The sequence below is a fragment of the Mustelus asterias genome, chromosome 6 (genome assembly GCF_964213995.1).
Source record: "Mustelus asterias chromosome 6, sMusAst1.hap1.1, whole genome shotgun sequence".
Classification (NCBI taxonomy): domain Eukaryota; kingdom Metazoa; phylum Chordata; class Chondrichthyes; order Carcharhiniformes; family Triakidae; genus Mustelus; species Mustelus asterias.
This window is the reverse complement of record NC_135806.1, coordinates 44,182,549-44,209,806: the sequence shown is the minus strand read 5'-3', so window position 1 is coordinate 44,209,806 and position 27,258 is coordinate 44,182,549. Positions and strand designations below refer to the sequence as shown.

The window sequence follows — 27,258 nt, the reverse complement described above, 5'->3', positions numbered from 1 at the left end:
AAGGAATTATAATTGTCTGATCCTTTAATTTGTTTTACAAATTGGACATTAGTGCCAGAGTGGATTGGAAGAATTGGAGAAAATTGGCACCATGAATCACAGCTGGTTATGAATGGAAGGATGTTTCCAATATTAAAGAAACAGCATGTGGGGAAATATTTATGTATTGTTGTATGCTAGATGTCTATATTCTGAATTACAACATCAGAATAAATTGCTTTGCATACTGTTTGAGAAAAAGGTTCTCAATACGAAAATTAGAATGGTCTCATGGATTGTAATGTTTTAAATCTGGAAACAGGTGGATTACTTCTACCTTCATTGGTTTACGTTATCAGTAAAATGCATACTTGGTTTGCCTCTAGAGCACGACAGCTTCCTGAAAAATTAACTGTCTACACAACATTGGTGGGGCTGTTAAATGCAAGGAACTACAACTTTGGTGGAGAACTTGTTGAATCTATGGTTAGACAACTCAAGGAAACTTTGAAAACTAATATGTACACCGAGGCAGTTTTTACCGTAAGTATTACCCTTCTATTTTTTTGACAGTTTGCAAAACCCTTTCCAGCTCTGTTCTGCTTACTAGATCCCAATCAATCGACCTGCTTCAAAAATTCTTAATAGCACTACCATGTTTGCCACTGTACAAGTTTGGCTTGATTAAAACTAATGTTCAGCACTGAGTGCTTTTCAATAGAGGCCTTACATTCTCTGTTTAATAAAAACAATTATTGAGGGCTGATGCTGTTGGGATGTGATGATTTTTATATTTTGATCATATTATGAAAATGATAACCACTTGGAACATTCTATACATTAGCCACATTGCGGTTTAACAAGATTGGCTGAAAAATGTAATATTCCTTGCTAATGTACCCAATATCCATTTCAAAGTCTTTTACCTCATACTTGGCATGTGGTGACCTTTCCTAAAAAGATTTCATTTTATCCTGTTAAGTCCTACATCACATGGTTTGGCATGAACATAATTGAATGATATTTGCAAAGTGATATCTACACCAATCTATAGCAAGCATATTTTCAGACTCATTGCCTGGGTGCTGTAATAATGTATACCATCAGCTCTTAATTAGATTGTAGTATGAATTGACAGTTAATCAGAACCTTCTATTTCATGAGCACAGCCCTTTTTGGTCTGAATCGTTGAGGGGGGACACTTTTTTCTTTTTGGAAGGATAGTCTTTCAGTACATAAACATTTTGTCTCCTCACCCATTCTTGTAATTTGTTTTCAATTTTACTTCTGTAAACTACAGAATACTCCTGAAAGCTTCAACTCTAGCTTTCAAAATAAATATGCTACTTTTATCTTTAAGTTTCTGGAAATAAAACAGTCATAGCTCATAAAGATGTATTTCATCAAAATATTTTTACTCTTTATGTCAAGTTGGTGGGTGCTGCTCTATAGATCTAGTTCTCAAGAACCTACCCAAAGGATTTTCTTTTTTTTTTCCAGTGATTTTTCTAATGATTCCAACTATGGAGTCATTAGTTTACTACTGCCACCCTTGACTCTGGCAATACTTCTGGAATGTCAGACTGCTTGTTTGGTGTTAACCTGTGGATAAGCTAGAGCCTTCTCCAAATTGAACATAAGGATGACCAGAACCATTTAATCTTGCTCTTGTCAAATATTCCATATCTGTACTCTGACCGCTTCCATTTGTTGGCTGCTTGCTTAGACTGAACCAGCAGCGGGTAGCGATATGGGTGTCATTCTCAGGTTTGTGGGCAGCAACCAATGAAGTGCCACAGGGATCCGTGCTGGGACTGCAACTCTTCACAATATATGTTAATGATTTAGAGGATGGAACAGTGTGTACTGTGGCCAGATTTGTGGATGTAAGGAGGATATCCATTGTTCATTTTGAAAGAAATGAGAAGGCAGATTATTATTTAAATGGAGAGAGACTGCAGCAAGCTACAGCACAAAGAGACTTGGGGGTTCTTGTTAATGAAACCCAGAAAGCTAGAATACAGGTCTGGAAGATAATAGGGAAGGCAAATGGAATGTTGTCTTTTATTTCAAGGGGGCCAGCGTATAAAAGTAAAGAGGTATTTGTACAAGGGTAATAGTGAGGCCACATTTAGAATACTCTGTACAATTTTGGTCCCCTTACTTAAGCAAAGATATGTTATCATTGGAGGCAGTACAGAGGGGGTTGACTAGGGTGATCCCAGTTGTGGAGGGACTACCACATGGCGGAAAGATTAACCAGCTTGAGTCTAGAGTTCAGAAGAATGAGAGGTGATGTGATTGAAACATATAAGATTCTTAAGGGGTTAGACAGGGTAAACGTTGGGAGGCTGTTTCCACTCACGGTAGAGTGTAGGACCAGAGGGCCGATTCGCAGAATAAGCGGGTGCCCATTTGAGACAGATTTGAGGAAGAATTTCTACTGAGTGGTGAATCTTTAGAATTCTTTACTCCAGGACGCTGTGGAGGCCGAGTCCCTGAACATGTTCAAGGTTGAGATCGATAAGTTTTTAATCAGTGGGGGAATTAAGGGTTACGGAGAAGGCAGGAAAGTGGACTTAGTGAGTATTAGATCAGGCATGATCTTATTAAATGGTGAAGCAGGCTCGAAGGACTGAATGGCCTACCCCTGTTCCTATTTCTTATGGTTTTATAGATGGTATGCAAGTTTTATTTGTATTGAGCTAAGTACAAACATATTTATCCATATCCCTTTTGCCTGACCTACATCATCTTTTCAATTTTTACCTGCGTTTTTATTCTTAAACACTTGCTTGGCTGGAGTCTTGTGCTCCATTCTCCAAGCTCTAATCCACACTAAACTTCTCAGCCTACATCCTATGCTACCGTGACTTGCTCATTTATCCAGAGCAGAACAACACCCATTGATTACATATCCCTAATCATTAGGGCCTAATGCATCAAATTCAGAGTCCTCATTCTCCTTCGTTACATGCTGACTGTTTTCATTACACCTATTTATGAAGCACATTGGGACTTTTTTATATTAAAGATGTTATTTTGCATCCACCTCATTCAGCCTATGCAACAGCCTATGGCCTTTGGTCTTCCAAACCTTGCCACCTGTACACTTGCTGATCTTTCTTCACCCAATTGATGCTACAGCCTTCATCTGTTGCTACTGTACTGTCTGGAACTTTGTTACTAAATTCTTCTGCCTTGTTATTTTTTAAAATCTTTTTTCAAAAGTCTATCTGACCGTGCTTTTGGTCATCTCCTAAATGTTTTGTTACTACTTTTTGTCTGTATCTGCTTTGTGGAAGACCTTGAGATATTTTGCCATGCTAAAATTGCTATATAAAGAGAACTTGTTGATTGCATATAATCCAAAATGAAACTGAATTAATGCTAACTTGTGCAATTTGAACAATGATAAATTGAGAAGGGAAAGGTATTGTTTTATTGGCTTCTAAGGGTTGGAGTTGTTTTTACAACAAAGGAAGAAATATTAAGATAAAAGCAAATTGCTGTGAATGCTGGAATCCAAATCAAAAACAAAAAATCCTGGAAAATCTCAGCAGGTCTGACAGCATCTGTGAAAGGTAGAAATATGTCTGGAACAGGAGAATAAACAGCGCCAGTGGTGTTGAAACTGGGAGAGTTGCTTTCGGTTTCCAAGGCTGGCAAAGTAGCTCCCTTGTGAGTGGAGATAAAATATTAATCATGTTTATAAAATGGAGTCTTCTCATTTTAAAAATAGATAAATAGTATTCAATATGTTGCAATTTAAGCTGTGTTTGTTTTGTAGGTTCGCTTCCTGTCTGATCTTGTGAACTGCCATGTGATTGCAGCTCCTTCAATGGTGGCAATGTTTGAAAACTTTGTCAGCGTAACACAGGAAGAAGATGTGCCACAGGTAAAAAAATCAAATATGTTTCTCTGGGTATTTTACGTTTCTTTTACTGTTCTTTCTTATTGACTGGATATAGGCAATGGCCTTTCTATTCATAAGATTTTCTGCATGTCAAAGACTATGGGCCCTGACAGTATCCTGGCAGTACTAAAGGCTTGTTCTCCAGACTGCTACAATACTGGCAATTACCTATCTTCTTCTCACATTCCGGTGTGGTGAACCATAGAGACTTTTGGCCTCTGGCTACTCTCTCTATCTCGGATCCTGGCAGAGTAATGCACCTGTCTTTGATATCGTAGCCAAGCCTGTAACCCAGTCTTTACAATGGCTTCCTCTGCACCCTTCCCCATTGCAATGTGAATCACATGGGCCTTGAATTATAGGAACAGGAGTAGGCCATATGGCCTGGAGAACTTCTCTGCCATTCAAATAGATCATGGGTGATCATCTACCTCTATCCCATTTTCCCTCAATGTCATTGCTATCCAAAAATCTATTTATTTCTGCTTTGAACATGCTCAGTGATTGAGCTTCCGCAGCCCTCTCGGGTGGAGAATTCCAAACATTCACCATGCACTAAGTGAAGAAATTCTTCCTCATCTCAGTCTTAAATGGCTTGCCCCTTATTCTGAGATTATGCTCCCTGGCTATAGACTCACCAATCGGGGAAGCCTTCCATCTGCAACTATCCTGTTACGCCCTTTAAGAATTTTTTTTCAGTTTCAATGAGATCAACTCTGTTCTTCAAATCTCTAGAGAATAGAGGCTGAGTTTCCTCAATCTCTCCTCATGAAACCTGCCATGTTCAGGATTAGTCAGATGAACCTTCTTTGCACTCCCTCTTAAGATAATCCTTCCTTAGATAAGGAAACCAAACAGTACACAATACTCCATGTACGGTCTCACTGAGGTTCTATATAATTGCAGCAAGACATCTTTACTCGTGGATTCAAATCCCCTTGCGATGAAGGCCAACATACCATTTACCTTCCGAATTGCTTCATTGCATGCATCCAGGTAGAAATGCTGATGTAGCTCTTGCTTAGAGTCAAACTGTCTCTTATTTTAAAACCAAATGAACAGTTTAAAGCGCAACCTGCCATTCTCAACACTTTCTGGAACTTTGGAGACTTGCAGTATATCCACTGTTAATGCACAGGCTGCTGCCATTGTCTCCCAAGTATACACACCATGCATTTTCTTCCCAGTAAAATAACTTGGTCCTCCTTCAATCGCTTGCAATCAAAACGCCCAGGCTTTCTGTCAGGCAGACTTGAGAACAGATCATATTACCATCAATTTAACTTAAATTAACGACACCGTTCCAAAACTCAACAATTTTGCAGGCATTGTAGTTAGTATATGTTATTATTTTGCATTGATAATCTTTTAAAATATTTGTCATGTTGATTGTCACTATGCTGTAGGTACGCTGTGACTGGTATGTGTGTACAGTACTCTCTTCTCTGCCCTGGGTTGGAAAGGAGCTGTATGAGAAAAAAGATGTAGAAATGGATCGAATGCTATTACAGATCGAAAGCTTTCTGAAGTAAGAGACCATTTTACTCTTTTTTTCAAAAAAAAAACAATCTCTTCAAAGAGCTAGAGAGGAATTACCAATTTTGAGACGAATGCATTTAAATATACATGATAATATCTGATCCTTTAAGCTGTTTTTACATTACCATTGTATTGATGCAAAGGTTCTTTGCTTCAGTGCTGAAATTACAGTGCAAACCTTGAGTTAGGGCTTCACTTCACTCTACAGTAAAACGGGAGATTCTCTAGAGAAGAGAATCAGTCTCGCTCGGCTTTGATGCAAAGTTGCGCTGGTTCTGACAATAGATTTACATTCATCTCCTTAAGAGCCAGTGCAAAGTGATACTTTTTTGAGCAATGTTATAGTATGCTGTGAACGTAACCAAAGGTAGGTATACAAATTGGTACCAAAGGAATGAAGTAATTTTTAAAAGATTGTATCTGCAAAAATAAAGTTTAAGCATTAAATTAGCTTTGGGTTTACTTGCAGCTCAATGCTAACTTTTTTTATGTAAACATTTCACTTGATGTAATAATAAGTTTAGATCCTTTGTTTTCCTTTTTCACGAATAAGTGAAATCCTCAGGGTCAAATGTGACTTTCTGAGCATAGTATTTTGAGAGGCCTTGCAAGCTTTAATTCTACACACAAATTGTTTCTGAAGCCTTTCAATTCATTTCCTAAGCTATTGCCAGGCATGGGTTTCAAACCCAGCAGTCTTTGACTGAGGTCTGCATAGCAAGTGGTATATGAAATATTTTGAGCCACGAGCTTTGATTTAATTAGAAGAAATTGAAGTAGCAATGATGGCCTGTTACATTGATCTTTTGTCCAAGCTGGTGCCAAACTCTTTGATTACAAATCAATAACTTTGGCTGTCCTGGTGCTCCTTGCTTTGGTTCTGCAGTTCCTCCCTCCACAATTCTCCCTTCCCTAATGTATTTTTCTTTATCATGCAATGTAACAGTCGTTCCTTTTTTGTTAACATCACAGCTCACCACTCTTCCTCTCAAGGAGGGGTGCAAGGCCGAGGCCACTTCACTGCCCTATCGACAGATGTAAGTACTGCAACTTGGGAGTCATGGGCAGTGCACGGTCTGGAACATATTTCCATATGATTCAACTCCCCGATATACAATTGGGATTCCTCTTGCATACTGCAATGGGACTGATTACTCGTTCAAATTCAAAACTTGCACCCCTAGACACCAATAGATTAAATTCCTGTTTTGGATATTTTTTCCCTTCCAAATTCTGGAGAAGAGCTTGCAAAAGCAGGCTGGAGAGCACAGAACGAGTTTCAGCAGTCTTTGAGAATGCTTATGGTCATGTGGTAGATACAAGGATTAATAAGCTGTTTCTGCTCCCTTTCAAATTGATTCCCCTCTCACGTTGATTCCCCTTTGAATGTTGACTAATAGTGAGATAAAATTCATTGCCAATGGGATGCTCATGTTTAAGCTCCCTGGTGAAAGTTACCAAACTGTTTGACCATTGGCATGCCAGAGCCCATTTTAATTCTCTTTTTGTCTGATGCTCACGTACATGGTTATTGCATTCTGACCAGCACTCTGGCCGCAATTTTATTTTTGTTTTCCTTTTCCAAATCCAACGGCAGTGAACTTCAATGTAGTTATCTCACCACTGCCCTGACTCCAAGTAGCTAGTTCAAACCAGGTCAGAGACTTTTCCTGATGTAGATTTAATCTTAAAACATTTTCAATGAGATAAATTGATGTACATTTATGCCCCTATTCCTGGGAGTGCTGACTGCAGCTACACCATATACCCTTGCTTTTAGATAGCTTCTTAGAGCTGGGTTATTGTACAGGGAAGGAGACTACTTTCCTCCTGCCATTAGACAGCAGACGGCAGCACCTACCAGCCTGGTAAACTGGAATCAATCTAATGTTCCCCTTTTGGCACCTACTGTTGGTGCAGGAAATGAACATGTTCAATTTTCTTTTCACAGAAGTGCATTCCACCGTTATCATTTAGAGGGAATGTTGACAAATATGTAGAACGGTACTTTGAAACTGTTGATTCTGATCCCTTTTGATCATGTCATGAGGGAAGATGCATCATTAAGTATTTGTTTAATGGATTAAAATATGGATTAGGTTGCAATATTTAACATTTTAATCTCTTATTTTGTGAACATATGAATTAGGAGCAGGCTGCTGAGCTCCATGAGCCTGCTCTGCCATTCACTAAGATTTGATTGTAACCTCAACTCCACATTTATGCTTATCCCCAATAACCTTTCACTCCCTTGCTTATCAAGAACCTATCTCCCTCTGCCTTAAAAGTATTCAAAGACTGTTCTTCCATTGCCTTTTGTGAAAGAGAGTTTCAAAGATGCAAGATCCCTCAGAGAAAAATTATCATCTCTGTCTTAAACGGGCAACCTCTCCTTTTTAAACGGAGGCCCCTTGTTCTAGATTCTCTCACAGGAGGAAACATCCCCTACATATCCAGCTTGTCAAGACTCATCAGAAAGTTTCAGTCACATCGCCTCTTGCTCTTCTAAACTCCTGCAGATACAAGCCTACCCTCATAAGTAACCCTCCCATCCCAGGTATTAGTCTAATAAACCTTCACCTAACAGCTTCCAATACATTTACATCCTTCCTTAAATGAGACCAATACTGTACACAATAGTCTTGATATGGTCTCACCAATGCCCTGCATAACTGATGCATACTCTCTTTTTGTAACCAATTCCTCTCTCAATAAATAATAGCATCCTATTAGCTTTCCTAATTACTTGCTGTACCTGCTTACTAACCTATTGCCATTAATGCACTAGGACAACCAAATCCCTCTGCACCTCAAAGCTCTACAATCTCACTTTTTGGATAATATACATATTTTTTATCCTTCCTGCCAATATGGAAAATTTCACCGTTTCCCATATTAGACTCCATTTGCCAGATCTTTGCCCACTCACTTAACTTATCTAAAATCCCTTTGTAGCTTCCTTGTGTCCGCTTCACAACTTACTTCCCTACTTATATTGGTATTATAGCAAATTTAGCAATCATGCTTTTCAGTCCCTTCATCCAAGTCATTTATATAAATTGTAAAAAGTTGAGGCCCCAGCACTGATTGCTGTGGCACACCACTTTGTTACATCTTGCCAACCAGAAAATGACCCACTTATGGCTACCCTTGGTTTCCTGTTAGCTTCTTCAAATGGGATGTTCATTGTTTCAATGTACTTTTCTAATCTCAGTTGGTAGCAAAATTGCTGACAATTATAATGTTTGCATACTTTGGTTTGGATGGTTTTACTAGAAGTTCAGCTGGATCTAAGGGTTTACTCATTCTTGCTTCTCCTGACTTCTTTAGAATTGTATAAGGTTCCTTCTTGATCTAGCAAAGGATAATTTGAAATATTGTTATAATGTAACAAGTGTATTCATTGTGTGATGCTGGAGTTAGTACCATGTCCTAGTACCATTCTTTAACATTCCGTGAACGTACAAACATATGATTTTGGAACAGGATTGGACCATTCAACCCCTCAAGCCTACTCTGCTATTTAGTAAGATCATGGGTGATTTGATTGTGGCGTTAACGCCACTATCTTGCCTACTGCCGATACCTTTGATTCCCTTGATATCCTAAAGGGGTAACGAGGGCAGATCTTTGGGCTAGTACTTGCACTAGGTAAACGGGGGGTGTGGAAATTGGATTATCCTACCTAGGTTTGAAGTTGTGACTTAATGTAATGGTTTAACATGATTATTGTATTTCAAACTTTTTAGGATTATGTGAAGCCCATTGAAGTACTTCTATGGAGATGCATTAAAGCCATTAGGACTATTTGCATAACAGCAGATTTGACGCAGAACCCTTTTCTAATACTGTAATCAATTTGCATGTGGGTCCAAGACTTATATTTGCTATTTGCTGATCTGTTTTTAGGAGACGCCAAAAGCATCATGTACCAATGCTGCAGTGCTGGAATGCTGAGCAACCTCACATACAGGAAGAGGTGAGAAGGCTAATTGAAGGTCAATGCTTTTTCTCTTGAGGGGACTTTTGACATGAATTTTGTAAATATTTCTGATGAGTGGTTATGCCATGTGCAGCTGTCTGAGAAATGGTCTTCCTATTGATTGACTGCTGACAAATACTATTAGAGTTTGCTGCACCAATTGGAGAAACCTTGATATCATTTGAACTCTTCTCATTGGATGAGATGAACGGCAGATGAACTGCCAGAGTGAATGTTGCAAAGCAGATGCATGTTATATTTGGGGTGAAAGACCACAAGAGCTAGTCAAGGAATAACCTCTTGTAAGTGATGTTAAAATGATGCTCAGATTTTGCTTTTAATCTTAGTTGAAGGATGAAATGAAAGCCAGAAGAGTGTAAAGAGGAACTTGCACTCTTTTTAAAAACTTTTTAAAACTATTGAACGATATTAATGTGCTCTTCTCGGAATCAAAGAATCTACGGCACAGAGACAGGCCCTTTGGCCCAAACTGGTTCATGCCGACCAAAATGCCCATCTAAGCTAACCCCATTTGCCTGCATTTGGCCCACATACCTCTAAACCTTTCCCATCCATGTATTTGTCCAAATGTTTTTTAAATGTTGTCAATGTCCCAGCCTCAACCACTTTCTCCGGCAGCTCATTCCACATATGTACCACCCTCTGTGTAAAAAAAGAAGTTGCTCCTCAGGTTCCTATTAATTCTTTCCACTCTTACATTAAATCCTTTAGTTCTCGATTCTCCAACCCTGGGAAAAAGACTGAGTCCTTTCACCCTATCTGTGCCTCTCATAATCTTATACACCTCTAAAAGATTACCCCTCAGTGTCCTACGCTCCAAAGAAAAAAGTCCTAGCCTCTCCCTATAACTCAGTCCCTTGAGTCCTGGCAACATCCTTGTAAATCTCTTCTGCGCACACTCCAGTTTAATATCAACTTGCCTATAGCAAAGCAACCAAAATTGAACACAATACTCCAGGTGTGGCCTCACCAACGTCCTGTACAACTGAAACATAACTTCCCAACTTCTATTCTCAATGCCCTGACTGATGAAGACCAGCAAGCCAAAAGCCTTCTTCACTGCCCTCGGTATCTGTGACTCCACTTTTAGAGAACCGTGCACCTGAACTCCAAGGTCCCTCTTGTTCCACAATACTCCCTAAGGTCTTACCATTCACCGTAAAAGTCCTACCTTGATTTGACTTTCCAAAATGCAACACCTCACACTTATCTGTACTGAACTCCATTTGCCATGTCAAGGCGCACTGCCCCAGCTGATCAAGATCCTGCTGCAATTTTTGATATTCTCTTACTTCAATCACTTCAGACTGCTCACCGCTTTGGTTGCAATTGTCTTGCAATTCCTTATATTATTTCTCTATCCTGTCATTTGTTTCTATTGTAAATGCCTGGACTTTGGAAAAGTGAAATTGAGACCCTTCTCAAGTTGATGCAGCCTAGGTTGCTAGAAATATGAGGAAATACCAAAAGAGTCTAAAAGAGGTGAAAAACTAATAGTGACATGCTGTGACTTGTACCACAGCTCCTGCGTATTGCTAAGCAATTTATATATGATCAAAGTTCTGCTGTTACTTGTGAGCCATTACACTTTGTGGCAGATGATGTTAGAACATGCTGCACCGCAGGGATTGGCCACAGGTTCAAATCTGTTCCAGATGTGGTATTATAGGGAGGAGCCAGCTGGAAACATAGAATCCCTACAGTGCAGAAGGAGGCCATTTGGCCTATCAAGTCTGCACCGACTCTCTGAAACAGCATTTTACCCAGGCCCACTCCCCTACCCATAACCCCATGCATCTTACCATGGCAAATCCATTTAACCTACACATCCTTGGACTCTTAGGGGGTGGCACAGTGGTTAACACTGCTGTCTCACAATACCAGGGACCCGGGTTCAATTCCTGCCTTGGGTGACTATGCAAACTCTACACAGACAGATATTCTCCCCATGTCTACGTGGGCTTCCTCTGGGTACTTCGCTTTCCACCCACAGTACAACGATGTGTAGGCTAGGTGGATTGGCCATGGTAAATGAGCATCCCAAGATTTGTAAGTTAGATGGATTAGTCATGGTAAATGTGTGGGGTTATGGGGATTGGGCGGGGGAGAGAGCTTGGTAAGACACTCTGTCAGAGAGCCAGTGCAGACTTGATGGGCTGAATAGCTGCCTCCTGCACTGTAAGGATTCTATGAGTTAGTATGGCCAATCCACCTAACCTGCGTATCTTTGGACTTTGGGAGGAAACTGGAGCACCCGGAGGAAATCCAGCAGACACGGGGAGAACGTGCAAACTCCACACACTCACCCAGGACCAGAATTGAATCCGAGTCCCAGGCACTGTGAAACAGCAGTGTTAACTACTGTGCCACCATGTTGTCCCTGATGGTTCTCCACAAGTGAAATCGGGATGCAAATTATTAATCTCCTTATGCTTCCTAGCACAGCTACAGATCAGTGTTTGCAGGTGACAGCAGGCAGATTATGTGAGCTACAAGAACTGAGGGAAGGGGAGAACATTTTCTTCCCCACCTCCCTCCCACAAAGGATGTGTAAATCGAGCTACATGGAGATTTCCATTTGTTGTAAACTAAAAAATTAGTACAATCATCCTGGTAATGGAAAGTTGAATATTCAGGAAAATAATAGGCAGTTCAGGAAAATAAAGCAATGCAAGTGTTCTGGCAATAATCTTGAAGTGGTTTTATAATTTACCTGTGGTTAACATTGCTTTTGGGATTTGGTTACAGATTTAAATGAGTCTCCCAAGTTATTGCATGCTGTTTGTGCACTATCTTTCCACATATTGTCACTTTACACTACATTCATATATCATATTTTGACCAGTGTAAAACAGTTTCAACAACATTGATTCATGCTGACTCTACATTTATAGTCATAGAGATATACGGCGTTTGACCCACATTCCTCTAAACCTTTCCTATCCATGTACCTGTCCAAATGTCTTAAATGTTGTAATTGTACCCGCCTCTACCTCCTCTGGCAGCTCATTCCATATACGCCCTACCCTCTTGTGTGAAAAAGTTGCCCTCGGGTACCTTTTCATATCTTTTCCCCTCTCACCTTAAACCTATGCCCTCTAGTTTTGGATTCCCCTACCCTGGGGAAAAGACCGTGGCTATTTATCTTATCTGTGCCCCTCATGATTGTGTAAATTCGTCCTCTGAGGTCCTTATTCTAGAACCATTTTGTTTTCTGTAATCATATTTATTATAGATCAGGTCTGAAAATGTAAGCCTGTGTTGCAACCTGAACCAAACGTGACAAAAATAACATGATGTAATCTTCCTGATGATGGACCCCGATGTTCTCATTTTATTGTGTATTTTGTTTAAGTATAATACAAAATCTTATTCTTCAAGCATTTAGGTTCTGGAGAAGGTGATTATGATCCTACTAGTGAAGTAGTTTTTGACTTCACTATACTGCTGCATTTGTATGCAAACCTGATAAACCCCTTGCCAGGATATGTTATAATGGCATAATTCTTATATCCCCTAGCCAGTCTCTGATCGTCTATCTTTTTTAAAACTTCAGTTCATCTAAAACTATGCTGCTGCTGCAGATTGCCCGTCACCTATTACCCCTGTCTTTGCTGACCTACGTTGACTCCTGACCTCGCAATGTAATTTAAAATTCTCATCCTCGTGGTTAAATTCCTTTGTCAGCTTGTTCAGTGCTATCTCTAACTTATTCCAGTGCTGTACCCTGCTGCACCATTTATACTACCTCATTCTTTTAGCATTGATTGTAACCTTTTTTATAATTGTTAGAATAAATGAAATGGAAAAGTTTCAAAGTTGTAAATATTAAATTTCAATTTTTGAATGATTCATCAAAGCCTAATTTATCCTTGTATTAAAGGACAATGTTTTCTTTACAGTACTTGGACTGCCTTTGGGCACAAATTCAGAAGATGAAAAAAGATCGTTGGCAGGAGAAACACATCTTAAGACCATACTTGGCTTTTGACAGTGTACTCTGTGAGGCCTTACAACATAACTTGCCACCTTTCACCCCACCTCCTCATACAAAGGACTCCATGTACCCTGTGCCACGAGTCATTTTCAGGATGTTTGACTATACGGATGCCCCTGAGGTATGCAGTATTGTTTATTTTTGCTGAAATCGGTCATTTGTAAGTAAACTGCATAAGAATTAGTAGCTAATTGAAGATTTAAAATAATCTGATTGCACCTCTGTGACACCTTGGGACATCTTCCTATGTTAAATGTATGCCATAAATACAACATGTTGAATATACAAATGCTAGGAAAACAAATTGTTTATCAAAAACAGTAAATATTTAAAATGTAATCGGCCACTCAACTCGAATGAACTGAATTTTCTGTTTTCCACTGTATGTTTTGTTTATGACGTAGATCCGTTACTTAGTTTGTTTAAATTAATTGACTTTAATTATTTTTAATGCGGATAATTTTACAAGCACTTTACTCAACATTAAGGAATGATAATTTGTCTTTTTTAATGTGTAACAGATTACTATCTCTAAAATCAAATTGATGGGGTTATTTCTGGGCAAGACACTGATTCATGGAGCCAGGTTGACTATCAAGTTAATTGTAGAGGGGGAAATGCAGTTGTTGCCTCGGGTTCCTTGTTAATGTGCTGTTTCAGTGTTGGGTGCTCTGGTTTAAGAACGACAACACATATCTAGGATGATAAAATACCATTGACCTGCTGTCACTCATCAACCAAATATCCTATTTTGAATAATCCCAATAGTTTTGCCTTTATTAGCTAGCTTTGTAAATTATTTCAAACATTTATCATAAGCTTTACAGTATAGAAAGAAAGTGGGCTTTGCCAATCCTACCTTACTCGTCATCTTTGCTTTCAGAACCAGTTTTGCTCTTTTCTGTGTTCTTGAATTTCTTTGGTGGCATGGGGACCCAAACCGAATATAGAATTTGAAGTGTGGTTTTAACAGTGTGTCGTTAAATCTCAGTATAACTTGTATGCTAGGGTGGTGTGGGCCTACAAATTGAGAGATTCTGGCTTAAAATATGGATTGAACTGTTCATCAGTAAGTGAGATTATGCTTGAATATAACATTTAGTTGCAGAAATCACAGTGCAAGCATAAATACCTAACCTTCCAATGATTTTAAACTTCTCAAGATTATGATAATTGGATCTTTTGTGAGGTGTTTGTAAACTGCTCATCTCGCAGTACTTTTACAATTGCATCCATTTTGAATTGGCCTAGAGGTATTTGTATTTCACCACATGATAAAGTGCTGGGCACTGCTTGTGATAAATGACTTGTGGAACTAGGTGATCTTCACCTCCTACCCCTTTGTATTTATGGTCTTTTCTCTGCTTCGAGGTAGAAAGAGTGTGTTGCCCTTGCAATTGTTTTATTTGGTAAATTTAACTTTTTATGAATAACAAGTGAAGATCTGCCTTGCTGTTAGCAAAGGATTCATAATTTAAATTGGATGCTTTGCCATGAATAAATATGGGACAATCTTGCAGAATACACAATGCTTCTAATCTTTTGCAGTGACTGACTAACTTTCTTTGGTTAAAAAGTTAATTAGACAAAAGTTTCCACCAGGTGTGAAATTTACCTAAAATGGGCTAAATCAGCCCAAAAGATTGAGGACTTTTAGGCACAAATTGTGCCCTGGTCATTCATGATTCTGCAATCAATTTATAATCATTTAAAAATATATATTCTCACTGGAAACTGGCCCCACCCACAAAACTGGTCACACCTCCAGATAGAAGTAATTACTATGGTGAGTTTCTGTGAATTGTGCTCATTTGTGGACTTTTGAGGTGGTTTTTCTATAGGTGCAAGGATACTAATAGGCTCACTTTAAAAGTGTTAAAATATTTTCAACTTATTACAAAACTTACTGCTGTACAGCAATGTAATTAGGGTTTGGAATGCACTGCATACGAATGTGGTGGAAGCATTCAATAGGAAATTAGATTGTGCTGGGAAAGGGAGGGTTAGAATTAGGTGAGTTGCTCACTCGTGAGAGCTGGTGTAGCAAAATGGGCCAAATGGCTGCTCCCTGCACTCTAACAATCTGTGATTCTGCAGTAACCCGGGGCCTTGAGCAATGCTCGGGAGTCATGTGTTCAAGGCCCACCAATCTCAGCTGAGGAAATTTAAATTCAATTAATTAAAAAAGCTGTAACAAAAAGCCAGTCTTCATCGTGACTATGAAACTGCCAGTTGATTGTAAAACTCCGTCAGGTTCACTCATATTCTTTAGGGAAGAAAATCTGCCATTGATACCTGGTCTGGCCTACATATGACACCAAACCCACAGTAATGTGACTCTTAACTGCCCTCTGAAATGGCCTATAAAGCCACTCGATTGTATCAAACCACTACAGAAAAGTAATACAAGAAAAAAAACAGGATGAATCACCTGGCATCAACCTGAGTTTGGGCAGGCAGCGTAGGGGGTGGGGGGAATCCTGTCTATTCAATTTTATGCCCCTGTTTCAGAACCTGACCGTGGGTAATATGTTTGGAAGAAATCCCGCTCAGATGCTGGGAGAGCAGAATAATTACTCATTTCAACCTTGTAAGTGAGTGTGTTAAGTAGAGTTAATGGACTTTTGTTTACTTAAATTTACCTGGATATTCAGATAAGAGTGATTGGCAGGGTCATGCGATATGGTTTATGTGTGGTCCTGGATCCACAGGAGGGGAAAAAAACAGGCTTTTGCAGAAAAAGAGTTGGTGTTTGGCTGTTCTGGTTGAAGTTAGGGGAATTTTGCAGGCTTCTGAAAGCTCGATATTTCTCTGAAAACTCCAAGGCTGTTTACACTTATAGCAAGTATATTTGTGGATTGTTAACTATACTTAAAGTTAGCTTTAAGTTTGTAAGAAGAATTGGAACTTATTTGGAACTGAAATAGTGATAAGTTAGAAATTAGTTGTTTCTTTTCACGTTTTAAAGATTGTTCAACCTTAAGAGTTGAGCTGCTTAAACAGTGTTATGAATGAAGTTTGTTTTGAGAAAAGATCCCTAATTTGTCAGTGGAATTACTCCTGGAGCAAAGTATCCTTTTCTCACATTTATGCCAAAATAGAAAAATTGGAGGTCTAGTCTGGCTTGGGGTTCTGGTCTGGGACCCTAACAGAAAGTGGTGAGGATGACACAGAGGGATATAGATAAGTTGAGTGGACAAAAACTTGGCAGATGGAATATACGGTGGGAAAATGTGAAGTATTCACTTTGAGTTCTGTGGATTTCTTTACCACAGAAGGCTGCAGAGGTTGAGTCATTAAGTATGTTCAAGGCTAAGATAGATTTTTAATCAGTAAGGGAATCTAGGTTACGGGGATATGATGGGAAAGTGGAGTTGAGGATTGTCATATCAGATCAGTCATAATCTCATTGAATGGTGGAGCAGACTCGATGGGCTCAATTGCCTACTTCTGATCCTATGGCTTATGGTTTAATCAATATGGACAGCATAGGACAGTGTGCTGCTGAAATAAGGGAACTTATCCATTACTGACTGAAACTTTTGGCTTGCATTAGGGCTTTCCTGGAGCAGGCTGGTACTTTGCTTCAGTTTTTCCTCATGCTTATCGTAAGGCTAAATTGTTGGATGCATTGGAGAATAAGTTGGTGCTATATTGTATATCCAACTCTAAATTGACAGTGCACACATCAGCAAGCAGGAAATCACAAAGTGTGTCCTTAAAGACCGTTGATCTTTTTCTTGAGTTTTGTCAGATTGAACAACTTCCCGTGCACGTGGTTAACACACAAGGTAAGATCCCACTGGGTTGGGGTAATATGTTAGCTTGGATAGAGGATTGGCTAACCAATAGAAAGCAGAGTGGGGATAAATGTGTCTTTTTCTGGTTGGCAAGCTGCAACTAGTAGTGTGCCACAAGGTTCAGTCCTTGGTCCCTAACACTATTTACAATCTATTTTAATGACTTGGATCCAGGGATAAAAGGTACTATAGCAAAATTTGTAGATGAGATAAAAACAGGTGGGAAAGCAAGTTGCAATGAGGAAATAAGAAATTTACAAATGGATATAGATAGTTTGAGTGGGTTGAAATTTGGTAGGTGGAATTTAACATGGATAATTGTAAGGTTATCCATTTTGGTTGGAGGAATAAAAAGGCAACTTGTTATCTCAATGGAGAGGAACTTAAATGCTTTGGTGCAGAGGGATCTGGGTGTCCCCATGCACGAATCACAAAGTTAGAATGCAGGTACAGCAGGTAATAAGGAAGGCAAATGGAATTTTGGCATTCATTGCTAATGGAATAGAGGATAAAAGTAGGCAGCTGCTGTTGCAACTGTATAGGGCATTGGTGAGACCACATCTAGAGTACTGCACACACTTTTGGTCCCGTTATTTGAGGAAAAAGGTAAATGCTTTAGAGGTGGTTGAGAGAAGATTCACTAGCTTGATTCCAGCGATGGAGGACCTGTCTTATTAGGTGAGCAGTTTTGGTCTATACTCGCTGGAGTTTAGAAGAATGAGAGAAGATCTAATTGAGGCATACAAGATGCCAAAGGGAACTAGCAGGGTAGACGTAGGGCAGATGTTTCCTCTTGTTGGACATTCTACAACGAGAGTTTTAGGCTAAGGTGGCAGATTTAAAACAGAAATGTGGAAGAATTACTTCACTCAAAGTAATCTGTGGAATTCAGCATGCCAGAGTGCAGTGGACGCTGGAGCACTAAACAAATTTAAGGAGGTGATAAATAGGTTTTTAATTAGCAGAGGGATGAAGAGTTGTGGGGAGCCGGCAGGAAGGTGGAGATGAAGTTGAGATGAAATCAGCTATTGGCATTGAATGACAAAGCAGGCTCAAGGGCCTGAATTGCATAGTCCTGCTCAAGTTCTTCAATGGGCCATGGTTGCATTACAGTATTCTTGCAGGATGGTTCCTTGCTCCAGAGTTCAATGAGTCTTGTGACTAGACATTGACTTCCAGCCTGTAGACCTCAGCTGGTATTACATCAGCTCCTGGAGCTTTGTCATGAAACAGGAGTTTGATTGTGTTTCTAACTGGAGGTTGTCAAGAGATCATTTGATGATAGCCTGTGGCAGCCTGGTCATTGCTGTTTCTTTGATGGATGAAGGCTTTTTGAGGATGGGGTTAAATAGCTCTGCCCATCTTTCCAGAATTTGGGCTTTTTCTGTGAACAGTGTTGACCATTTAACGCTGAGGATTGGCAATGAACCAGTAGACTGGGGCCCATGGACAGATTTCTGAGCATTGTAGAATTTCTTGCAGCCTTTGTGGTCTGCATATGTCTGAGGTTCACCCACCTCTGATTCAGCCAAGTGTCTTGTAGTCAACAGTCCTGAAGGTGTTTCAGTAGGCATAGTGCTTGGTCAGTAATGACTTGTCACTGACATAAACCTTGTAGAGGCATTTCTCTCTCTCTCTCTCTCTCTCCTCTCTCTCTCTCTCTCTCTCTCTCTCTCTCTCTCTCCCCCCCCCCCCCCCCCCCCCCCCCCCGCCCCCGCATGAACATTCAGAAAGTTCCTCCTCCAGTAATTCCTGCATTCTCATTGTTTTCATCGAACCAGTCTTGATGCTTACGAGAATAGGACCAGGGACCTCCAGAGCAGTGGAGTACATTATATCCCCGAAAGTCACCCAGTCATCTTTGTTGCAGTGATGGTACATTTTCACTGTACACAGGCAACACTTGGAGAGATTCTTCATGACTGAGATGCTTTTGGATCTACGTGCCCTAGGGGTATCTAGGAAGATGGATCTTGATGTTTAGCTTTGAAATTATAAGACGATGAGAAATCAGCACCATGCATCACTTTCATTACACACACATCCTACCCACCTCCCTGGCTAGTGATGATATAGTGATTAAATGCCAATGCGTGGACCAGGAGTGCATCCAAGATGTGTTGTGATTAAGGAGGTGGAAAATTGTGTTGGTGGTTAAGAAGCATAGAATCCCTATAATGCAAAAGAAGGCCATTCTGCCCATCAAGTCTGCACTAACTCCGACATAGCATCTTGGGACACTAAGGGACAATTTAGCATGGCCAATCCACCTAATGTGCACGTCTTTGGACTGTGGGAGAAAACCAGAGCATCCGGAGGAAACCCATGCAGACACAGGGAGAAAAGTGCAAACATCACGCGGACAGTCATCCAATGCTGGAATCAAACCTGGGTTCCTGATGCTATGAGGCAGCAGTGCTAACCACTGTGCCACCATACCGCTTATGAGCATTTATCTTCAGTGAGGAGACAATTGTTGTTTCAATCCCAGCCCCTTTTTCCAATGACCCCTTCCCATACCTGGTGACCTGCACCAACTTTTGCATTGGAGTTGCCAAGAATGATTGGCTTGTTTGACTTTGGCAAAGCAACAGTTAAGGAGTGGAGGACTTCATACAACTTATCTTTGACTTCATTTAGGGTTGGTCAAGATATGGGTTTACAAATTGAGAGTTGCTTGCCTGATGTCATGAAGGGGGGAATTTAAGCAGCATCAGGCTATCTTGGAGAGGCATGTCAGCTTACTAATGAGATGGTTCATGACAGCAAAGTCTAACACAGTAAGAAGTTTAACAACACCAGGTTAAAGTCCAACAGGTTTATTTGGTAGCAAAAGACAAACTTTTGCTACCAAATAAACCTGTTGGACTTTAACCTGGTGTTGTTAAACTTCTTACTGTGTTTACCCCAGTCCAACGCCGGCATCTCCACAGCAAAGTCTAACCCAGCTTCACACCAGTTTTCTTTTCCATGGCTACTCCAAATGAATTTGTAACACTGCCAATTTCCTTCCGTTGACCTTCCTCCTGTAAACTGAGACTCTTGCAGAGCGTGACAATCTGGACTTTTTAACTGGCCAGATTTCTGAGAGGAATGGGTTTTTTTCTCAGGTTTGCTGGCTGTGGCATTTTTCATGAGGCTGCACCCATTCTATATGCAAATGGTGACCTGTATCATCTTTACTTTCTTTTCTGAGATTGACGTATGGCCTTGTTGATGGAATCCCTGCCAACTCCAATCTGCTGGCTAGGGAGGTAAAGCAGACAATTTTCCATCTCTTCCTCATTCAGTGAGATGACACTGTGGTCCTGAAGTTTCACTTCTTTCCTGTGAAAACAACCTTGTGGCATGAGCTGCTTGTGAACTTGGTCATATGGGGGTCATGTCATTCAGCGAACAGAGGGTTCATTGCCAAGAGGAACTTGGTGTGCATTAGATTGCTGGCAGCAGAGTTTTGGGCAGCTTTAGGATCATTAGTCGGGATATTTTATTATAACTGCAGGTGTGCTTATTCAATTCTGCTAATGATTACTGATTACTATTCAATTTATCAATTTGCTCAATGTCACTCAGTGCTTATATTTAAAGTACTTATGTCACTTGTGTCCAGGTATACAGTCTGATCCCAGCAAAAAACACTGGTGATGCATTTTCCCTGACTTCGCCCACCTAAATTTGTCCTTTAAATTACTCTTTAAGCTTCCAATTCTCTTTTTCTACTATACTAGTTTTGTATACTTAAAATGTCATCATTTGATGATCATTTCTTGCATTAAGTTATTTCCATTATTGGAACATATTTGTTTTGTAGTATATCTCGATAGACTGAAATGTGTTGGGATGCAAGATATTTTCTGTCTGTTATAGAAGTTGTTCAGAATATGGGATTGCGGTTTTATTGGACATCAATTGCCTAATCTTCTAGTTACGGTTCAAGTACCAAATTTTATTGCCAGTAGATTGTCTTTATTTCTTTTGGTTACCTGGACACTGAACATTAAGATAAATTTGACACCTAAACTATTATCTCTTCTTTTAGGGCCCAGTAATGCCTGGTAGTCACTCTGTTGAGAGATTTGTAATTGAGGAGAATCTGCAATGCATCATCAACTCTCATTGGAAGGAAAGAAAGACATGGTAACGTTTGCATTGTTTCAGTACTGTGGTCACATTTTCTTGTTGGCGGAGGAGGGAGAGTATTATCAGATTTAAGGTGTGTAAGCATGTGTAAGTATATAAAATGCAAATAGTTAAAAAATTAAAAAGCAGGAAATAGCTAGTGTTTTTAAAATTCCTTCATGGCATGTGAGCGTCACTGGCAAGTCCAGAATTTGTTGCCCACACTAACTGCCATCAAGAAGGTTGTTGGGAGCCACCTTCCTGAACTGCTGCAGTCCATATGGCGTAGATACGCCCACAGTGTTGTTAGCAGGGGAGTTCCAGGATTTTTACCCATTCACAATAAATAAATGGTGATTATAGTTCCAAGTTACGATTGTCTTTGTCTTGAAGGGGAACTTGCAGGTGGAGGTGTTCCCCAATGCATGTGTTGGCCTTCTAGGTGGTAGAGGTTGTGCATCTGGAAGGTGCTGTCAAAAGGGACCCTGGCAAATAGCTACAGTGCATCTTGTAGATGGTACACACTGCTGTCACTCTGTGCCAGTGGTGGAGAGAGTGAATGTTTAAGGTGGTAGATGTTGATCAAGGGAACAGCTTTGCCCTAGATAGTATGGAGCTTCTTGAATGTTATTGGTGCTTATTCATCCAGGCAAGTGGAGAATATTCTCTCACACTCCTGACTGTGCCTTGTGGATGATGGATAGGATCTGGGGAGTCAGGAGGTGAGTTACTCACTGCAGAATCCCCAGTCTCCTATCTGCTCTTATAGCCACAGCATTAGATGGCTGGTCCAGATCAGTTTGTGGTCAATGGTAACCCCCAGAATATTGATGGTGGGGGAATTCAGCGATGATAACGCCATTGAATGTCATGAAGAGATGGGTAGGTTCACTCTTGTTGGAGATGGTTATTGACTGACACTTATGGGACACAAATATTACTTGCTGTTTATTAGCCAAAGCCTGATGTTTTTCAGGTCTTGTTAAATATGATAAAGAGATGCGAAGAGAAAGCAGAAATTCAAAAATGATTTGTCTATTTATCTGCTAACTATTAACTGGGACTTCCAATCAGTGATGGTCCTTTATCTTAGATCATTCTTTAATGTTTAGTGACTGATCTTGGTATTGAAATTGCAGGCTAGATGAAGTAAGTTAATTTTAAATTGTTAAATTTGGTCTGAAAGAATGTAAACTCTTCATTTTCTGGGCCACTGACATATAACAACATAATAATCGTGATTCTGAGTGTAATGCTGTGACATTTGTAGTTTATATTTCTATTGTCTTGCCTTGGCTGATTTTTCTTCTCTCTGACAGTGCTGCACAGCTGCTTAGCTATCCTGGAAAAAACAAGATTCCTCTGAATTACCATATAGTGGAGGTGTGTTCCTTTTTAATGGAAGTTGGTAACTTACATTTTATCTTACTGCAGATTTGATTCTCTAGTATAGAAAATTAGACAGATAGAAGTGAAGTTTAAAAAATACAAATAGTCTAATTTCTATAAAAGTTTCACTTTACTGTACTAGAGATTGTGTGAGCTGTTCAAATTAAGCCATATGTTAGAAACCTCTCCAGTGTTCTGATGCTGAATAAAGCCTCAGACATGCTAAATGTATGCTAAGTCTTTGCTGGAAGAAAAACTCAAGGGATTGAAGGTACAATGGCAGGAGGGGCACAAAATTGGTTAAAGGACAGAAAGCAGAGAACTGTTGTTTATTGAACGGAAGGGAAGCGTGCTGTGGTATTCCCTAGTGATTGGTGATGGGATCACTGCCCTTTTCGACATAACTTAATGAGCTGGGCTTGCATGTACAGGACATTAAAGTTTGCAAATGTCACACTGGGAAATGTAGTTATCAATAGGAGGGTAGGGACATGTCAGGAAGACTGGTGAAATGGGTAGTCATACAGCAGATGAAATTAAATTCGGAACTATGAGGTGATGTATTTTGGTGGGAAGAATGAGGAGAATGTTATAAACTTTAAATGGTACAGTTTTCTGTAGCATTTAGCTGAAGTAGATACACAAATCTTTGAAGGCGACAGGACAAATAGAGAAGGCAGTTTTTTAAAAATGCTTATGGATTCTTAGCTTCAGTACAGGAATAGAGTACAAAAGTGAGGAGGCTGTTAAATCTTTTTGAAACATTGGTTATGCCTCAACTGGAGTATTATTTTCAAACCCAAGCACCACACTTTAGAAAGGATGTTACAGTATGGCCTTGGAGAGAATGCAGAAGAACTTTACTAGAAATGATACTAAAGATGGGAAACTTCAGTTCTGTGGCGTGGCTGAAGAAACTGGTAAACCCCTTAGAACAGAGAAGCTAGAGAGGCGATTTGAAAGTGATGTTCAAAATCATGAAGAGTAATGGTCAAGTAAATAAGGAAAAACTATATCCTGTGACAGAAGGGTCAAAACCAGAGGAGACACATTTAAGGTGATTGAGAAAAGATGCAGGGGTCACATGAAGAAAAACTTTCTTTTTACACTGAGGTATTGTGATCTGGAATGCAATACCTGTAAACGTGCTGTAAGTGGGTTCAGTAGTAACTTTCAAAAGAGAAATGCTTGAATGAAAACAATTGCAGGATTTATAGGGAAAGAGCAAGGGAATGGAACTAGTGGATAGCTCTACCAGAGAGCCCCAGTGAGTCAAATGATCTACTGTCTTGCACATTCTACGGTTCTATAATCAGAACATGTTTTTATAGTGTTAGGTTACATGTTATTCCCTGAATGGTTTCTTTAGCATGATTTTATTTATCATTTTAGTGGTACATACTTGTCAGAAACCTTGGTCCTGTTGGCTAGTGTGGTGCAGCCTTAAGTATTAAAGTGCCTCACAGTGTATGTATACATATTACAAAAGGAAACGGACATTTTGTCATCTATTGCTTGACGGTTTTGCCATTGATGCTTTTGCTAGGAGAATGGAGTGTCTAAGGTCCCAAGATAATTGTGATTCAATAAACACCTTTAAGCAGTTGCATATGTATTCTGTTCACTTCTGGTAAATTACAAGTGGTTTTTCAGTGATGCTAATGATTGTTTTGCAGGTTGTCTTCGGAGAACTTTTTCAGTTGCCTTTACCCCCTCACATTGAGGTCATGTACACAACACTGTTGATTGAACTCTGCAAGCTGCAGCCTGGCTCTTTACCACAAGTGGTATCCTTTTGGCAATATTAGTTATTTGAAAGAACCATTGACTCAATGCTAATATTCAGGAGAAAGCATAGGGGAGAGTACTTTCAATGTCAAATGCTCTTCCTATTTGTTTAGTAATGTTCACAAGTTGTATGGATTGTTGTCATCATTGTTTTCCCGTCACAAGGAGACCCATCTTTTCCAGTGTCTTGCTTCAGGAGCCATGATGATTGCACTATTGAGTGACTTAAGAGAAACTCAAATTTACACTTCAGAGTTCCCTACGTAATTGGCTTGTAGGAGTTATTTCATGCTGGATAGTGCTGCAATACATTGGTTCTGATGTCTTTCCTACATGTGTGTGCACCATTCAAGCATATATTCCATTAACACACATAGACTTTCTGAGGGTGAAGCTTGTTCCCTTGATCCCAAAGCAGAGAAATGCTTTAAGATTTCTAAAATCTTTTCATTGTTCTTGGTTTTGACTATTTGAACTGCATGAGCTTCAAATCCTGGCCTGCGGAGCACTTTGAGATGACTCTGAAGCATGATAAGTTATGATACAAATAAAGTTCAATTGGACACTCCCTCCTTATTATAGTTCTCATTAAATGTTGGATAGCCACAACAATGGTAATGGTAATAAAAACAAAATAAAACTGGAAACACTCAGCAGTTCAGGCATGAGTTGTGGAACAATAAGTAGATTTGAAATTTCAGTTCACTCTGTTGGAACCATGGATATTAATAAATGTTAAATAAGAAATGTACTATTTATTTCTCTGCTCAGTAATTCTTCCCCATCCCCCAATTAGGATGTGGTTCTCTGAATAACTGTGACCCTTCAGTCCTTTCCCTGTGATCCATGGCTATTCATTTTAATGGGTTATTCAAGCACTTTTGTATGGGTGCAGAAATATACTCGCTCTTCTGCAAGGGTCCCTGGTTGCCAACCAGGACCTTGGGATGATGTCCAATTTCCTCTTCCTATCCCAGAATCGTTGAGGGACACTGTCGCAGCTAAGAGAAACCGATTCACAGCTAAGAGAAACCGATTCATAGCAGCGATTAAAATGGATGTCAGGAAGATCTCTGTGCCTTAGATCCTAATAGAAAAACTTTGCTATGTGCCATGATGTGATTTATGCTTGATATGTAATATTGGCATATGCTAATTAGGAATATTTTGTCTCTAGTTAAAAGATTAAAATTGTTCAAAATGTTTAGTGAGATTGTAATCAGCAACTTTGGTTGTAAAACTGTAGAAGACCATTCTAACAAAGCTGCATAGTAGTGTTGGAAAATTGAGCATTGCAGTCCGAAAGACATGCTGCTTGGGTGGATTGAGTATGCTAAATGCTCCCTCAGTGTACCCGAATAGGCACCGGAGTGTGGCGGCTCGGGCATTTTCACGGTAACTTCATTGCAGTGTTAATGTAAGCCTACCTGTGAAACTAAAAATTAGATGCTTCCCTAAAATTGTACAGCATAATGAACTTACTGCTACAGAACACCTATAAATTGATTTAAAAATGAAATTATTGACTCACCAGATAATAGCTACTGTGAGTGATTTCAATGTGATTGTGAGACTATCAAATTTTCTCTTCACAAATTGGTAAGTTTAGAATCAACATGCCACGTCCATTTTCTGCAAGAATAAGTCAGCTAATCCCATTCTTCGCCTTTTCCCCACAACCCTGAAAATGTCTTCTATTCAAATTATTATCCAATTCTCTTTTGAAAGCCATGACTAAATCTGTCTCCACCACACTCTCAGGCAGTGCATTTCAGATCCTAACCACCTATTGCATGGAAAAGGCCCTTTGTAATTGTCCTTTGTTACTGTAATTTTTTGATACGCGTGTTTCATATTTTGCTTAACTGGCAACTCTCAGCTTGCACAAGCCACGGAGATGCTATATATGAGAATCGATACGATGAATACAATTTGCATAGACAGGTAACTTTATCATCAGTTCTAATTTGTTTGTAAAAGCAGTTTTGGGTGTTGATTCTTGTATGTTGTATGATCCAGATCAAGATTAACAAATAATTATTAGCAACAGTTCTATAACTTAAGAAACTTAATTCAAGGAAAAATGTGTTTAACCCAATTGTCACAATCATTTTAAAAAGGGAGATAATTGCTATCACTCTGTTCCTATGTTTACATGTTTTAAGATAATTGGTTATGGATTTATCTGGTATCATTGATAAATATCCACTGTGTGGTGTGTTACTGCACAACACATTCCAGGAATGTCCTAGTATTAATCGTCTATTCTGTGCTAGGTTGACTATTAATGAGTGGGGTTCGAATATTCACTGTTTAATCTCCCTGGATTAACAAGGAATAAATTAGTTTAATTTCCTCTATCCATGATTGGCTTCTGGCTCCAATGGAACATGCATGTGTGTGCATGTCAGTTGAGGATAGCATCAAAATTGGTTATCATCCTTGACACCTTGTATTAAATGGCCTGTTGGGTACTTAAAACTATTGTGCTCAGTTACGAGGATTACCTGCTTATGCAAGGCCTGTCGGCATCAGTGGCACCATAGCTGTACTGACCACTTTTAGACTAGCAAAGCAAACTGGACATGTGAACAATGACGGGCAATTAAATACCTTTTGGTGCATCTAGCCTGCTCTACACAATTAATACCTTGCCAATCATAATATACACACATTCTCCAGTGCATTCACAACAATTTGATCACCCGGAAGAGAGAAAAAGCTGGGT

At 39.6% G+C, this 27,258-nt stretch overlaps 1 protein-coding gene across 4 annotated transcripts in view; it reads left to right on the top strand.

Annotated features, from left to right (window-relative positions):
• ncbp1 (nuclear cap binding protein subunit 1) overlaps positions 1 to 27,258 on the top strand; it is a 71,789-nt gene that overhangs the window by 20,535 nt on the left and 23,996 nt on the right. For 3 of the 4 annotated variants that reach the window (XR_013498159.1, XR_013498158.1, XM_078214246.1), the window contains exons 4-12: positions 366 to 522; positions 3,770 to 3,877; positions 5,302 to 5,423; positions 9,344 to 9,413; positions 13,340 to 13,555; positions 21,274 to 21,371; positions 22,673 to 22,736; positions 24,419 to 24,529; positions 26,410 to 26,474. Coding sequence is in view for 2 of the 4 variants with exons in the window: in XM_078214246.1 (XP_078070372.1) it covers positions 366 to 522; positions 3,770 to 3,877; positions 5,302 to 5,423; positions 9,344 to 9,413; positions 13,340 to 13,555; positions 21,274 to 21,371; positions 22,673 to 22,736; positions 24,419 to 24,529; positions 26,410 to 26,474 (1,011 nt within the window). In the remaining 2 variants the exon portion in view is untranslated. Of the gene's footprint in view, positions 1 to 365; positions 523 to 3,769; positions 3,878 to 5,301; positions 5,424 to 6,406; positions 6,472 to 9,343; positions 9,414 to 13,339; positions 13,556 to 21,273; positions 21,372 to 22,672; positions 22,737 to 24,418; positions 24,530 to 26,409; positions 26,475 to 27,258 lie in introns of those variants that run through there. The other variant, XM_078214247.1, reaches the window with a different exon arrangement.